This window comes from Elephas maximus, chromosome 22 (assembly GCF_024166365.1).
Source record: "Elephas maximus indicus isolate mEleMax1 chromosome 22, mEleMax1 primary haplotype, whole genome shotgun sequence".
Classification (NCBI taxonomy): Eukaryota; Metazoa; Chordata; class Mammalia; order Proboscidea; family Elephantidae; genus Elephas; species Elephas maximus.
In genome coordinates this window covers 32,998,648-33,012,624 of record NC_064840.1, presented here as the reverse complement: position 1 = coordinate 33,012,624, position 13,977 = coordinate 32,998,648, and the positions used below count along the sequence as shown (strand labels likewise).

Genomic DNA, 13,977 nt, shown 5'->3' with positions numbered 1-13,977 from the left:
CAGCTGCACTTCACAGGAGTTGGGACACAGGCAGCCAAGGCACACAGCAGATCCCTGGGCGGCAGAGGGGAGCCTGGGGAGTAGCCAGGAGCCAGGAGACCAAGGGGGTCCCAACTGCGGGGTTCTGTTTACCAGGGGCTCCTAAGCGGGCAGACTCGTCTATGGTGATAGAGGGGAGAGAAATTGCTCCGTTGAAGGTTGTGAATGGGTGCTGGGAACCCAGAGACCACCAGACACATGCGCCATTGAGCTCTTAGAATGCAGCTGGTGAGACAGTGAATGTTTAAGTAAATTAACTTTCAATTAAATAAAACTTCAATGGCCATATATGGCTAGTGTCCACCATCCTGGACAGCAGCGCGGCTCTCCCCATCTGGGTGACAATGGGGAGTGACATGCACAGTGTTGGGGGCTGGCGATCACCAGGTGTGCTATTCACAAATGCTGGCCATAAGGTCATTAGCTCAGAGGACTGTGTCCTGTTTTAGTTTTGAAGAAACCAAAATGGAGGTCCTTCTCACTCGGGTTCTCTCCAGTGCCTCAGGACTGCCTGGGTGCCGAGAGCATTTGAATGGTGGTAGGGCCTTAGGGATGGAGGGAGGCCCTAAGATCAGGGGGGTCCCTGCGATGGCCCCACACCCCAGGGGAAGTTGGTGCTGCAGCGCAAACCACAGCCCATCACTCCTGCAGGCCCAGAGAGTCCCTGTTCTCCCAGGGACGAGGGGGCAGGGGCAGTGACAGCCGGCCTGTCTGCTGTCTGCAAGAGGACAGCCCATTGTATATGGCTGACTCAAAGGAGCCTCTACATACAGGGACAGGACGTAGGGATGAGCAGGCCAGAGTGCCCTATGGAATACATTCCCAAATCTGTGTCCATGGAGGCTGCTGGCCACTTGGGCAGATGCTACAGGAGTCTTCATGCCTTGGGGCTAGATGCCCAAGGCACTGAGTGGGCACTGGTTCCAGATGGCCCGCAGGCAAGGGGTTTCCAGCACCCCCTAAGCAGCCCTGGCCACCCCTTCCTTTCTTTGGCCAATCTCATGGGACTTGCTAAGCCCCCTGGTCACTTCATGCCACCAGGGCAAACCAGGCCAGGAAGAACATGTCCATCCAGGGGTGTCCTTGGGGAAACGCCTGCTTGAGCCTTCTTCACAGAGAGGGCACCAAGGCTGCCACAGCAATGCACATCCTCAGTAGAGTGATGAGTAGGGCTGGAGGGCAGTGACTGACAAACCTATGGCGACAGGCAGGAGGGTGGCTTCAGAGCCACGTCCCCTTGCATTTCCCGTCATCTCACGTCCAAGTGTGCAGCCTTGACGCTGGATGGCTGTCAGCTTTTCCTGCTTATGCTCAGGAAGGGAGGGATCAAAGGCTTCCTCTGGCCCCATCCCTGGTGTTGAGTTATCCGGGAGAGGTCCCTCAGCCACCTGGCTGGGGAAAATGCTTCACAGACAGGTTTCGGAATGACTCATGATCACTGTAATTGTGTCCCCTGCCCAGGTCACTCCGTGGGGATGCTCGCAGGGAATAAAGTCAATAAACAGGGGGAAGCCACAGGTGGGGCTGGGCCCAAGCCAAGAGCGATCCTGGGAGAGCAGAGCCTCCGGAGTCTGCACTTTTGGGAGCCCCGGGAGCTTAAGGACTTCTCCTCCCTGCGGCAAGGTCGGGGCAGACGCAGCCTACCCTTAACCCACACCTCGCAGGGTCACCTCTGGCCGTTATTCCGGCTTCCGTGCAAAAACTCGTGGGACGTGCATCGGTGCTAAAAACCGGCCCCGGCTCAGGCCCCGGGCCCACGTCTGAGAAGAGAGGAGGGCCACTGCAGGGTGGAAGAATTTCAGGAAAAAGCCGGGGACGTACAGCTGAAGCTGAGGGCCAAGCCCACTTCCAAAGGACACCAGGATGAAACCACAAAGTGGGAAGTGTGTGAGGAGAGGCGGAGCCAGGGAGGGGCCCAGAGGGCGGGGAGAAGTGCGGGGAAGGTGAGGGGGCGGGGATTGGCGCGGAGTGTCGAAGGGAAAGAAAAGACTAGGGAGGTGGTGGAGAGGGGGGCTGGGAGGAAGCGCCGTAAGGGGACTGCTAGGACCTGCGTTCCCCCGACGACCCGATCTGTGAACTAAGGGGACTGAAGCTAGGGAGACCCCTAAGTCCTAGAGTCGCCTAGGACTCGCTCCCCGAGACCTCCGCGCGATCCAACTGTTCGCAAATAAATGGAAACGTAGGCAGCTTCCAAAAGAGGCGAAACCGTTTATCAAGTCGGCGCCGGCGCGGTATCTACAATATCTACACATATCTACACGTATCTACACCGCCTGCAGACAAGGCAATCGGGTCGTCTACGCTGCAACTACCGGCCGGGCCGGGGGCGACGCGGTCTCGGAGAGAACAATAAATATCGCTTCCTTCCGCCTCTGACCGGGCGCTTTGGCACTGGTGGGCGGAAACCCCGTGGCCCTCGGGGCTGGAGAGGATTCCGCGGAGGCTCCTGGGACTGGGGGGCCAGAGACTTCAGTAGCCCTCGGGGCTGGAGAGTGGCTGGGAAGGGGGGGACCCGCGGTGTTTCCCGGGGCTGGGGGAACATGTTCTTTGATGGCCTTGGGGGGCTGTCTGGAAGGGACCCCGACGACCTTGGGGCTGTGGAGGGGCACTTGCGAGGGACCCCCGGGTCGGGAGGGACCAGCTGGTGGCCTCACTATCTGGGGCAGTAGTCGTAGGAGCCTGGCGGCGCGGCCCCGGCCGACGAGTACATGTTGGCGGCTGCGGCGGCAGCGGCCGCAGCGGCGGCGGCGGCAGCCTGGCTCACCGCTGGGTGGTGGTGCGGGTGCGCGTGCGGGTGCGCGTGTGGGTGGTATCCGTGGCCGCGCAAGCCGGGCAGAGGGTAGGGCGCCGGCCGGCTCTTGGCCCCGAGGTAGTGGTCGTAGGCGGCGGCTGGGTACTTGTAGGGATGGTGGTGTAGCGGCTCCGACGCGCCAGGCGCCTCCAGGCGCAACTCTGGGTGCGGGGGGCTGGGCCGGCCCCCGGGCAGCGGGACGAGGGCGCCGGCGCCTCCGGCCCCGGGTAGTGCGGGGCTCAGCACCCGCGCCAGCAGCTGCGGCGTGTGCGCCGGGTCCCCGAGCACGGCCGGGCCACCTGCGTCGCGCTCGAATTCTCGCCGGGCCTCGGCCGCGTCTGCGGGAGGGCCGGGGGTAAGCGTGGCCAGCCGGGACCGCCGAGGGGACCAGCCAGGCCGCGCGAGGCCCCGGCTGAGAGGAGGCGCGGGGCCGCGATCCGGCGCTCGCTGCCCGGTCTTTCCGAACCTCCACGAGCCCCCGCGGCCGCTGGCGCCTCGGGCCCTCCCCAGGGGCCCGCGTCCCTCCGCAGGCTGGCAGCGGCGGGCGGGGCGGGCGGGTGGGGCGCAGTAGTCGGCCCGGCGGGCGAGTAAGCGCTTGCCCGCCGCCGCGGCCGTTGTGCAACCGGCGCGAAGGCCGCGAGGGCCCCGGGGGCGCAGGCGAGGCCGGGCGCGGCCGCCGGCCTGGGGCGGAGCACGCCGGGGGCCGCGGCCCGAATCCCACGACCCTGGCCCTACCTTTCTCTGCGCCGTTGGGATGCGTGGGGGAGGCAACGGGGTTCCGCGAGCGCGCAAAGGCGCTCATCAGCGGCAGTGCTCCGGGCCGGTGGTTCCGGGGCCTGAGGGAGGGAGGCGGTGGCGAGTCAGGGCTGCCCCTGGCCCGGGCGCCCGGGCGCTCCCGCCTGCTCGGAGGACACTCACCAGTCCTCAGGGTCGCAGTCCCGGAAGCCTTTGGCGAAGGGGTTGCTGGCGATCTTGAGCTGAGTGATCTGCAGGGAAGTAGGCAGGAACAAGCTGCTCTAGGCTCTGCAACCTGTGATCCCGGCTTCCCCACCTCTCTCCATCTCTGCTCGGCAGGGTGCCCTGCCCAGCAGGGGCCCCTCAGCGCCCCACTGACTCCAACTGGCCCACATCTGCCTCCTCCCCACAGAAGGTTGTGCCTCCCACCCCAAGCAGGGCCCCGCTTTGCTGCCCAGGCAGATAGGAATATGGTTGCCCCGGACCCCACTGCTCAGTTCCGGGAACGGAGTGGACACCCTGGAATCCCGGCAAACCCCAGATCAGGCTCCTGATGGGGAGTTTCTGGAATGGTTTGAAAAACAAATTTTCAGGCTGTGCTCCTCAGGGAATCACAACATTAGGGTCCAAGCTGCCTGACCCAGAAGCTGTGACTGAAGACTGCACCCTCCTCCCAGAATATTGGATTCTCAGCAGTTTTCCAGACTGGAGCCTGGGACAGAGGAGGCCTGCCCAGGGCCTCGCCATAGGCGCTTACCCGGTGGTTCTGGTAGGCGGTGACCGCCGTGAAGCGTGTCTCCTCGAACACAAAGGTTTTGAAATTCTCCTCAGCGTACTTCTCACTGTCCTTGCGTGGATCCACATACACTACGTGGAAGCGGGGCTGGTATCTGTGCATGGAGTTGAGAATAATCTGGAAGGCAAGGTGAGGAGCTCATCTCCAGCTTCGAGCCGGCTCAAGGACTGGAGTTCGGCGCTGAGAAATGGGCTGAATACGCAGTGAACTTCCCAGAGGTCCCCGGAGAATCGCTTCAGGACCGCAGGGGTGGTCAGCTTCAGAGTGGAGCTCAGCGCAGCTAAGGGCGGTGGCTGAGGGCCTAAGGAGGCCTCACCGGCCTAGGTCCCTAAAAGCCTCCTGTCCCCCCATTCACAGCCCAGTTTTTTCCCCTTAAAAAACCTCCAGTGAACCATGGCGGGGGGGTGACTCCCTCTCCCAGGCCCCAGGCCCACCAGCCTGGTGAGCCCCTGACCCTAAGGGGCCATTCTTTCCAGCCCGGCTCCTCCTCATCTGTAGACCCGGGCAAAGCTCCCCACCCTGAGCAGCAGCTGGATCCAGCGGCCTGGGGAGCCTGGCAGGGGGTAGGGGAGTGTGGCTCACGTGGCCGTTGTCATCCAGCAGGTTGTTGGTCAGCTTGAGCTTGTCAAAGGACACAATTTGCTTCATCCACTGCGCACCCTTGGCAGGCGAGTCCGGGTGGTAATGCACACGGCCTGGCGTGGCGGGGTCCGCCTTTCCGGCCACCAGCCACGAGGAGCTGTGGAAGGCATACCTGGGGACGGCACCGAGGTACGGTTAGCATTGTTGAGGTGAAGTGAGGAGACCTTGCCCTGCGCCCTGGGTGAACCCCGAAAGTGCCTCTGAGGAGTTTCTCCATGTGTGAAATGCGAGCGTCCTGGCTGCCTCACCGGCTGGGAGCATTTCCATGTGGATTGTGGAGAAAGTGGGGAAACTCCCGTGCCCAAAATACACAAAGCAATCGAGCTGGGCTCCCGACCTTGCCGAATTTCGTTGCACACGGGTTGGCCAGAAGGCTGCCCCGCTGGTGTCCAGGAGTGGCGTGGCAGGAGCCCAGACTTGGCTGCGCAGGCGGCCTGGGGCGCAGGGCGGTCCACGTTCGCTTTATTAATTGCTGTTAATTGTCCAGGCGGTGGAGGCCCGCCCTGCATAATCTCTCCAGGCCACCCCACCTTTCCTGCTGGCTCCAGGGGCCCAGCGCCCCTGGGGGGAAGGGAGAGGGGATGAGGTGCCCACACTCGCCTTATGGGAGAAGGAGACTTGAAGAAAGGGACTTGTGTGCACTGGGCCTGCCGCCTCAGGCGACCCAGGGAAGAGAATGTGAGAGCTCTCTTGGGCCTGTAGCCCTCAGGGGTCCCCGCTTGCGTGACCCTGACGGACCCCCAAGAACGGCCGGGAGTGGGGTGTGTATGTCTGGAGTCTGACGAGGGATAAGGGAGAAACCAAGTCCCTCAGGTCGGGGCAGCCGGCCCAGGTGCCTGGGTTAGCAGGTAACTAATGAGCTTCATGGTGTGGGTGGCCCATGCAGTGTGGTCACTAGGCAAGAACTCTGCCGCTTCCCAGAACGCCCTACCAGGTCCTTCCCTACCCCTCTACAGGGCTGGCCAAGTGGCCCTGCGGGGTGTCCCATCTGCTCACCGGTAGCGTTTGTCGTCCACCGGCACGAAGTCCATGAGCAGCATATAGTCGGCCATGGGGTCCATGCCAAAGAGCTTCACTTGGAACGTAGGGAACATGCGCCTGGGGGCAGCCGGGGGCTCAGTCATCTCAGGTAGCAGAAGGGCACCACCCCCAACTACGTCCTGGCTGGCCGAAAGCAGGAGGCAGCACAAAGGGCAGCCAGACTGGGGTGGGGGTGACCAGCAGTCACTCTGCTTAGCAAGGGCCCAGCCCCAAAGAGCTGCCTGCCCCATGGCCTCCCTCGGCCTCCCTCTGCGGAGTCAGCCCCTTCACCTCGTCTCTCCTCTGTTAGCTGCTATAACGCAAGTGGGCCCCTGCTCAACCCTAGGGCAAGTGGAGCGGCTGGGCAGCCCCCTGTCCCCTTTTGTGAAAACACCAAAATGGGGTCAAGCCTCTGCCCCCACCTCAGACTATGGCTTCTTCCACCATCTTTGCCTGCATAGACCCAGCCTTGCCTTTGCCTGCTCCCCCGAACCTGGACCTGGACTCTGCTGGCGGCACCAGCACAGCGGGACTCTCAGGACTTGGTCCGGGAACTTCTCGGCCTTTGTGGAGCCTGGCTCTGCTCTGTCTAAGCCGCTCCCGGCTCGAACAAAGTGAAACTGAGATGATCGAGTAATTTACAAGGAAGAGCCAGTTACCCTTTCAGCGGGATCTTGTGCTGTTCCCCTACCTCTCCAGCGAGGCTGAGGCCTTGGGGCCCTCAGCCCCCCAACTCTGTCCCCCCTTCCCAACCCCATTCCTGACTCTCAGGCTCTGCCTCCTCCAGGCGCAAGAGTCTCCCACCTTCGGCAGACACACTGACAAGCTCCTGCTCTCCTCACTGGGCCCCTAGATACGGCTGCCTGGGGTGGACTCAGCTTTTGCTCTCACAGGCACTTGGACCCCGACTTGGTGACTGGTGACCCCACAGGTCCTGGAAAGAACGCCCTGGCCACTAGCCTTGGGCTGGCCCTCACCAGATAGCAAAGCAAGGTCGGCCCCTGGGCCTGTGGCTCAGCCCCCACTGTCCTCCCCTCACCGGTAACTCCCTGAGGGCAGTGGTCAGACAACAGATACCAAGGAGCCGGCCCTGGGACAGGCCTCCTGCCACCCTCGCGGGAACCTCTGCAGGCCTGGGTTGCTGCTGAGTGCCGGCTCCTGGGGCAAAACCCTAGGTCGGGCCGCTGTCCTCAGGAGGAAGCAGCTTCCAGCCTTCTCTCCAGCCAGGAGGGACCCGTGTGCCCAGGACAGTAAGGAGGGCCTGGAGAAGACCTGTGGAGCTGAGCTGAGCATAGGCCCAGGCTCCCCTGGGAGGATGGTGGAGGCAGAGAAACAGAAACCGGGAGAAGCTTTGCAAACAGGCCCTGAGCTCCTCTTGGCTGCGCCGAAGAGCTGGTGTCTCCGTGTGTACATTAGACACAGCCCAGCACCGCCTTTGTCTGCTGGTCAAATCAGTTGCATCGGAAAACTTGTTCCCCTTCTCTCTCGGCCCTTAAAACAAACACAGGACAATTCGAGGGCAGCAGGCCCCACACGGCCTCAAACGGCCTCACAAGGGCCCTCCTGGTAGAGCCAGGCCGACGTCTCTGGAAATACAGGCGGAGAGAACCCAGTAACAACCTCCAAAGAATGAGGAGCACTGTTTCAAGGGTCTTAATTCTCTCTTAAATTATCTGGACAATTGCCCTGCTGCCCTTCTTTATTTTGCCTGCATAGACTGAACTCGGGAACCCAAGCCAGGGAAGTTCCCTTTGAGGAGGGATCCACTCCGAGCCCACTTGGCAGGGCGGCTTGGCGGGCGCGGCTTCCTTCCCCTGCGGGGGTTCACGGAGCCAGTCCCTGTTTCCCGGCAGCGCGGCGTCCTAGGGCAGCGGGTGGGCTCACCAGTCCTACCAGGGTTCTCCTGTCCGGCCCCTCCGGCCGCCATGCCTGCCCGCACTCTCCCCTCCTACCCGGCGCACCAGGCGGCTGTCGCCTGAGCCGGGACCAAGAGAGCTAAGGAGCCGACCGGCCGAGAGGGGCCTGCAGGTGCGGGCACCCGCCTCCGGGTCCGAGCAAGGCGCGCAGAGCGGCGCCACGTGGGGAGGGTCGTGGGTGGGGGGCGCCCTGACCTGCCGGCTTTGGTGACGATCATCTCAGTGCCCAGCTGATTGAACTCGTCCCACAGTGCCTTCATCTCCAGCTGCACGCTCACGCTGGCCACCTTCACGTTCTTCTTCACCGGCGCCTTGGCGGCGGCCGCGCAGCTAACCCCGGGGCCCTCGGGCTCGGCGGCGGCGCTGGTGGCGGCCCCTGCGGCCGGCGCGAACGGGTAGGCGTGCGGCGGCGGCGGCGGGCCCGGGGCGCCAGGGGCGGCGGCGGCGCACGGGTCGTAGCGCGGCGGTGGCGGCGGGGGCTCGCGCGGGCCGTACGGGTCGGCGCCGGGCGACGCTGCGCCCGGGAAGCCTCCCGCGGCCCCCAGGCTGCTCAGGCTGCTGGCCGTGAAGGCTGCAACGTCGCAGAAGTGCGAGAGCTGTGTGAGCCACGGGCTGGACACGGCGGAGATCATGACCCGCCGGCCGCCGCCGCCGCCCGCCGCCCGCCGCCGAGGTGAGCGCTGCCCCGCGCCGCGGGCCGAGTGGCGGGCGCTGCGCTGCGCCCGGGGCCGCACCGCCCCACACCGCGGGCGGGCGGGGAGGAGGTGCCCCGCCCCGCCCCGCCCCGCCCCGCGCCCTCCCCACCGCCGAGACAATGGCCTCCCCTCGCGCCCCTCCCCCGCCCCCGCCCCTCGCGCCCCCAGCCCGCCCGCCCGCCGGCTTGCTGGGCCCGGGCCCCCCGACCGCCCGGACCGGCTCCCGGAGTGCCGGGCCCGTCCACGGCCCCTCGCTCTGCCGCCCTCCCGCGTTGCATTTCTCCTTTCTCTCCGAGGCTTTCTTCTTCCAGTTTGTTCTTTCTTTACCTTTGTCTTTCTCATTTAAATCTCCCTCCTAATCGTCTTTCCTTCTTGCCTCGTCTCCTTCGTTTCTCTTTAAGTCTCTGTTTTATTTTCCCCTCTTCCTCTTTTCCCCTGTTATGTCCCTCTTCTTTCTTCCCACTTTCTTGATTTTCCATCGTTTGTCTTTTTCACTCTGCTTTTTCCCTCTTTTTTCTGTATGCCCTTCTCTGTTACTCATGGTTTTTCTTTTTTAAAAAATAAGAACAGAAGTCTTTCTGAAACTTTTTTTTTTTTTTAATGGTTTAACTTTCTGGCTTAAAATTTTCTCTCCGCTCTTTCGTTCTTGCTCTCTTTATTTCTTTTTCGTCTTTCTCTTTTCCCTTTCCTCTTTTCCTCAATTTCTTTTTCTCTCGCGGCCTTCTTCACCGCTTTCTCCTGTGTTCCCTGACTCTTGCGCTCTCCTCGCCTGCCGACTTTCCTCCCACCTCTCTCAGCTCGCAGCCTCCTCTGCCGCACCTTTCTCTGGTCTCCCTTTCCTCTTCTTCCCTGCCTCCACTTGCCCTCTTCCGGGGCTGTCTCTAGCTGCCGGCTGTCTCTAGCTGCCGGCCGTCTCTGCAGCGGGGGCCCTGGGCTGGTGGCTAGGCGCAGCCGGACAGGCCTCGGGCGGGATGCCCGCCCTTCCTCTCTGCCCCAGCGTCACAGCTAAGAGCCTCGAGTCCACTTCTCTGACGACCCCTTCACCCACTCTGCGCCCCAGCCCTGCCGACCCGCTTGGCTTGGGCCCCACAACAGCAGCTGCAGGGGTCTGGAGGGCGGGTCGGTGTAGATGCGCCCAGGAGGCTCACCTTCCATGTCCCGGGTGACGGTGCTGAAGTGCATCCCGACCTGGGATCCTGGCAGCCGGCGAAGCTTCGCCTGATCAGAGGACCCGGGGCCCGGGGCCAGCGCCTGGCGGGCGGTGCGCTCAGCGGCCTCGGCTGCAACCAGAGAGACGATGCTGAATGCGCTGGCCCGGGGAGACAGCGGGCTCCGCGCGTCCATAGGCGCCGGGCGGCCTGGCCGGCGCCGCCTCCGACTGCGTGCGCCCAGCCGCACCGCGCCCGGCCCAGCCCACGGGGCCGGGGGCGGGGGCCCGCGGTGCCACTCACAGCCGCCGGCCCCAGGCCCAGGGGATTATGGCGTCACGGCTCCCCACTCGGGGCCAGTGGAGGCCGAAGGGCCGGGACGGGTGAAGCACCCTGGGAGTGCGGCACCCTCTTGCTTTTCAAGCTCTGCCCGGGACCTCTGTGCCCAGCGCCCCTCGAACATCCTCCGCCAAGCTGCTCCCGCCAAGGCCATGGGCTCTCTCTATACGGCGAAGCCACCGTAGGCTTCTGCAGCCCCACAGGGGAGGCGGCTACATCGGGAGCGCCAAGCCCCGGGCACCGACGAAGCACCGCAGGGCCTCCTGGACCCGGCCCAGCCCCTGCCCTCGGCCCCTCCTGCAGCTGCCTTCTCCCCGGCTGCCCCTGCACCTGGGTGAGGAGAGGGCGACTCGGGCTCTGGCCACTGGCGTACAGCCCCAGGGCCGCGTCGTCAGCTCTTCCGCGCGGCGGTACAGACCCTTGCCCAGCAAACGTCCCCCAGCCCCCTTCGGTCGGCTAACTGTCGCGGCCGGGGACCCCAAGCCGAGGGACGCCGCCCAGGCCGCACAGCCCGGGAGCCGGAGCGTCACGCGCACCCGCGCGCGCCACCCGCCTCTGGCCAGGACGCTTATACATCCGGAGGGTGGGCAGTGCCCGCTCCTCCGACCTCCCAGCGCACCGGCCGGGCGCTGGGAGGGCCGGGGGCGGGGCCTGGGCTGGCGGAGGGAGCCGAGGACACGTCGGAGAAGTTAAGGCCGCCGGGTCGTGCGCTGCCCTTTGCAGCCCGGCACAGCCAGGGAAGGCCCTGCCGCCGAGGTGCCCGGCCAGGCCCAGCAGAGAGAAGAGAGGCCTGCCCTGCGGCCTGAGGACCTCGAAGGCCTGTGTAAGCCTGTGCCTTACCCCCACCTACTGCCTACCAGGGGCCTCCTCTGCCCAGCTCAGCGCGACCATGGCCTTCCTGTCCAGAATCTCCCCGAGACTGGGTGTGAAGCCCCGAGCCTCCCGGCCTCCCAGGAATCTCCCTGGCCTTCGCTGAGGCTTTGGCGGTCAGAGCCTCCACCGTGCTGTGCCCTTGCTGGGACAAGGTGGGAGGCAGACAGTGTCTCCCAATGGTTTTTACAATTGGAGAGCCTCAGGCCTAAGGCTGAAGGAGGGTGCTGGCTGGGAGGCAGGCACTGGGGGAGGGACCGGCTCAGGCCTATGTCCAGGAGAGAGTGTGAGGCAGGTGTGTATTCAGTGAGTGTGAACATGTGAGGCTGCATGTGCACAGACCCCTGGTCTTCGGCTGTGGCCTTTAGTTTGTGTGGGAAAGGGGAAGCCATCTATCAAGGCATCCTGCTGGCCCTGAGTGGTCATCCAGGGCTGTGACAGTGACCTGTAAGAGTAGAGCCCAAAGTGGGTAGGAGTCGGGTGTGGGCCGGGGACCAGCCTGCAAGATCTGGAGGAGCTGCTCCTGCTGGGAGGGAAGAGCTCAGCTGGGGGCTGATGGGAGAGGGCTTGGTGGAGGCGTGGCCCCACGTATACCGGGTGCTGTGGAGGGCCATGTCACCAGGGGCACCCAGGTATAGGTCTGTACTCAGAGACGCCTGGGCTCTGCAAGCAGGCCGGTGTGGCGGGCAGAGCTCTTGCGTGTGGCTGTGCTTCTCTGTGCTGCAGGCTGCCCTAGCATGTGGGGGTGCACGTGGGTGTGTCTTGTGCACCTGAGGGAGCATTCCCCATGTATCTGGGCACACACCTGAGGACCAAGGTCGGGTCTTGAACCCCCGGGTGATGCCAGCACGAGGAGGGAGAAGTGAAAGTGAAAAGCCTGGGCTTCGTGGGGACTCTGGGTTAGCCTCCTGGGGCGTGGGTCGTGAGGCCCCTTCGATCTGCACACCTGTGGTAGTGGGGGAACAGGGTCCTTCCAGCCCCCCTTAACTCCTTCGTGCCCGAGCTGGGACGCTGCGGGAGGAGCTGGGCAGGTAAAAGCGTGGGAGCAGAGACGGCGTGGGAGGGTTAGAGGAGACCCTGGTGGGTCCCACCCGGCCTGCTCTGTTGTCCCGAATGACCCCGCCCCACTCGCCGTCGATACTCACCCGCGCGATTGCTGAATCCCGGACCCAGCTACTTAATGCCAGGGCTTCCCAGGAGCCCTCGGCTGAAGGGGCCCGGAGCGACAGACGTTCGAGGAGGCCTGAGCCTCCACCGCCCACCCGGGGTTGGGCTCTTCGGACCTCTTCCATCCGTGGGCGCAGGACCGCCTCTTGATCTGCGCTCCACCGCCCTCTGCCGCTCCGCAGCCAGCCCGCGCTCCTTGTCGCTGGCCGCAGCTGGGAGGGAGCGCGCTCGCCTTTTGGCCCCGCACAGCGCACACCCCCTCCCTGTACGTGGACACAACGCCTTGGCAGGCCCCGCGCCGCCGCTCGCAGGAAGCCTTCCTTCTTCACCTGGACCTGCCGCGGCTCCATTCTGCCTCGCTCCCCCTGCCGGTTGCGCTTCCATTACCGGGAGGTAGGAGGCCTGGCCGCCGGCCTGTGTGGGCTGGGAGTGTAAGTACCGGCGGGGGAGGGGGAGGAATGAGCTGCGCGGGATCTGACCCCTTAGGGCCTGGGCTGCGCGACCCGCCCTTCGGTGCTGGACTCAGAGTGAGAACAGGACCTGCATTATGCAGCGCTACTGGGTGTGTCGCGGGATTTGGCCGGCTTGCTGCGAGGTGGCGGCTGTGATAAGCCCATTGCGCAGGCCCTCAAAGTGAGGCCTGACCCGAACGGTGGTATTTTCAATCGCCTCATATACATGCGAAAGCTGAACAATGAACGTGGAAGACTGAAGAAGATTTGATGCATTTGAATTACGGAGTTGGTGAAGAATATTGAATATACCATGGACTACTCAATATACCATGGACTGCCAGAAGAATGAACAAACCTGCCTTGGAAAAAGTACAGCCAGAATGATCCTTAGAAGCGAGGATGCCGAGATTTCGTCTCACCTTCTCTGGAGATGTTATCAGGAGGGACCAGTGCCTGGAGAAGGACGTCATACCTGGTAAAGTAGAGGGTCATCAAAAAAGAGGAAGAACCTCAACGAAATGGACTGATACAGTGGCTGCAACAATGGGCTCAAACACAGTAGCAGTTGTGAAGATGGGGCAGGACGAGGCAGTGTTTTGTTCTGTTGCACACAGGGGCGCCACGAGAGTCGGAGCCGACTCCACAGCATCTAAGAATAACAAGGGGAGGACTCGCAGCGGGTAGGTAAGGGGTGGGAGCTAAAAGCCAGGCTGAGGGCTGAAGGTGGGAGGCGCGGATGGGGTTTAAGGCCACGGCCCCTTCCCTGGAGGGGCGTATTAGAAACACTTGCCCCTCCTACTGAGCCCTGCACAGGATCCTGAGGCCGCCCAGCTGCTTCCCAGCACTGCCAGCCGAGTCTGGCCTGTCCTGTTCATTCACCCCTGCCCCAGCATCCTCGGAATTTCTGCCGAATCAAGCCCTAATTGTGGATGCTTTCTCTTTAGCGCCCCTGAAGAGTCTGGACGTCCCGGTGCCGGGCCTAGCTCCGCCTCCATTGGACACACGTTGCTCCCCCGAGGGACCCATCAGACAGATGCCCTCACACACACATGTGGAACCCCACTCCTCACTCCTCGTCCATCGTAAAGGCACAGTCAAGGACCGCCTCCACCGCTACGAATTCATTCAGACGGTGCAGCTCCATCCCCAGCCCTGGAAGGACCCGCGCACCCTCGTGCGTCTCGGCGCATCTCTGGCGTGCCACTGTCTGCCCACAGAGACAAGTGCCCTGACCGCGCCCCCAGCGTGCGTCTGAGCCCTTTTGGGGCAAATGAGCCTACGGATGGATCTATGTGGGCGGCCCACCGGACGCTGGCCCCTGGAGTGCGTGGCCACTTCTGTAGCTTCTCCCCCCTCACCACCCC

The 13,977-nt window shown here is 63.7% G+C and overlaps 1 protein-coding gene across 1 annotated transcript; it reads right to left on the bottom strand.

Moving 5' to 3' along the window:
* Positions 1 to 2,102: 2,102 nt before the first annotated feature.
* On the bottom strand, positions 2,103 to 10,647 carry TBX1 (T-box transcription factor 1). Its single transcript, XM_049866610.1, has 8 exons — positions 9,783 to 10,647; positions 8,135 to 8,510; positions 6,000 to 6,101; positions 4,944 to 5,115; positions 4,323 to 4,478; positions 3,749 to 3,816; positions 3,566 to 3,666; positions 2,103 to 3,168 (listed from the first exon to the last, which is right to left on the bottom strand). The coding sequence occupies exons 1-8, from the start codon at positions 9,976 to 9,978 to the stop codon at positions 2,693 to 2,695; spliced, it is 1,647 nt and encodes a 548-aa protein (XP_049722567.1). The 5' UTR covers positions 9,979 to 10,647; the 3' UTR covers positions 2,103 to 2,692.
* Between the last annotated feature and the right edge of the window lie 3,330 nt (positions 10,648 to 13,977).

Bases quoted from the DNA above. Each gene is read 5' to 3' on its own strand.
- TBX1 (XM_049866610.1), bottom strand. From the start codon at position 9,978: ATGGACGCGCGGAGCCCGCTGTCTCCCCGGGCCAGCGCATTCAGCATC. The intron at 6,102-8,134 runs GTCAGGGCGCCC...GGCTGCCCCCAG, and splicing joins ATCGTCACCAAAGCCGGCAG to GCGCATGTTCCCTACGTTCC. The intron at 4,479-4,943 runs GTGAGCCACACT...CTTGCCTTCCAG, and splicing joins TGCTGGATGACAACGGCCAC to ATTATTCTCAACTCCATGCA.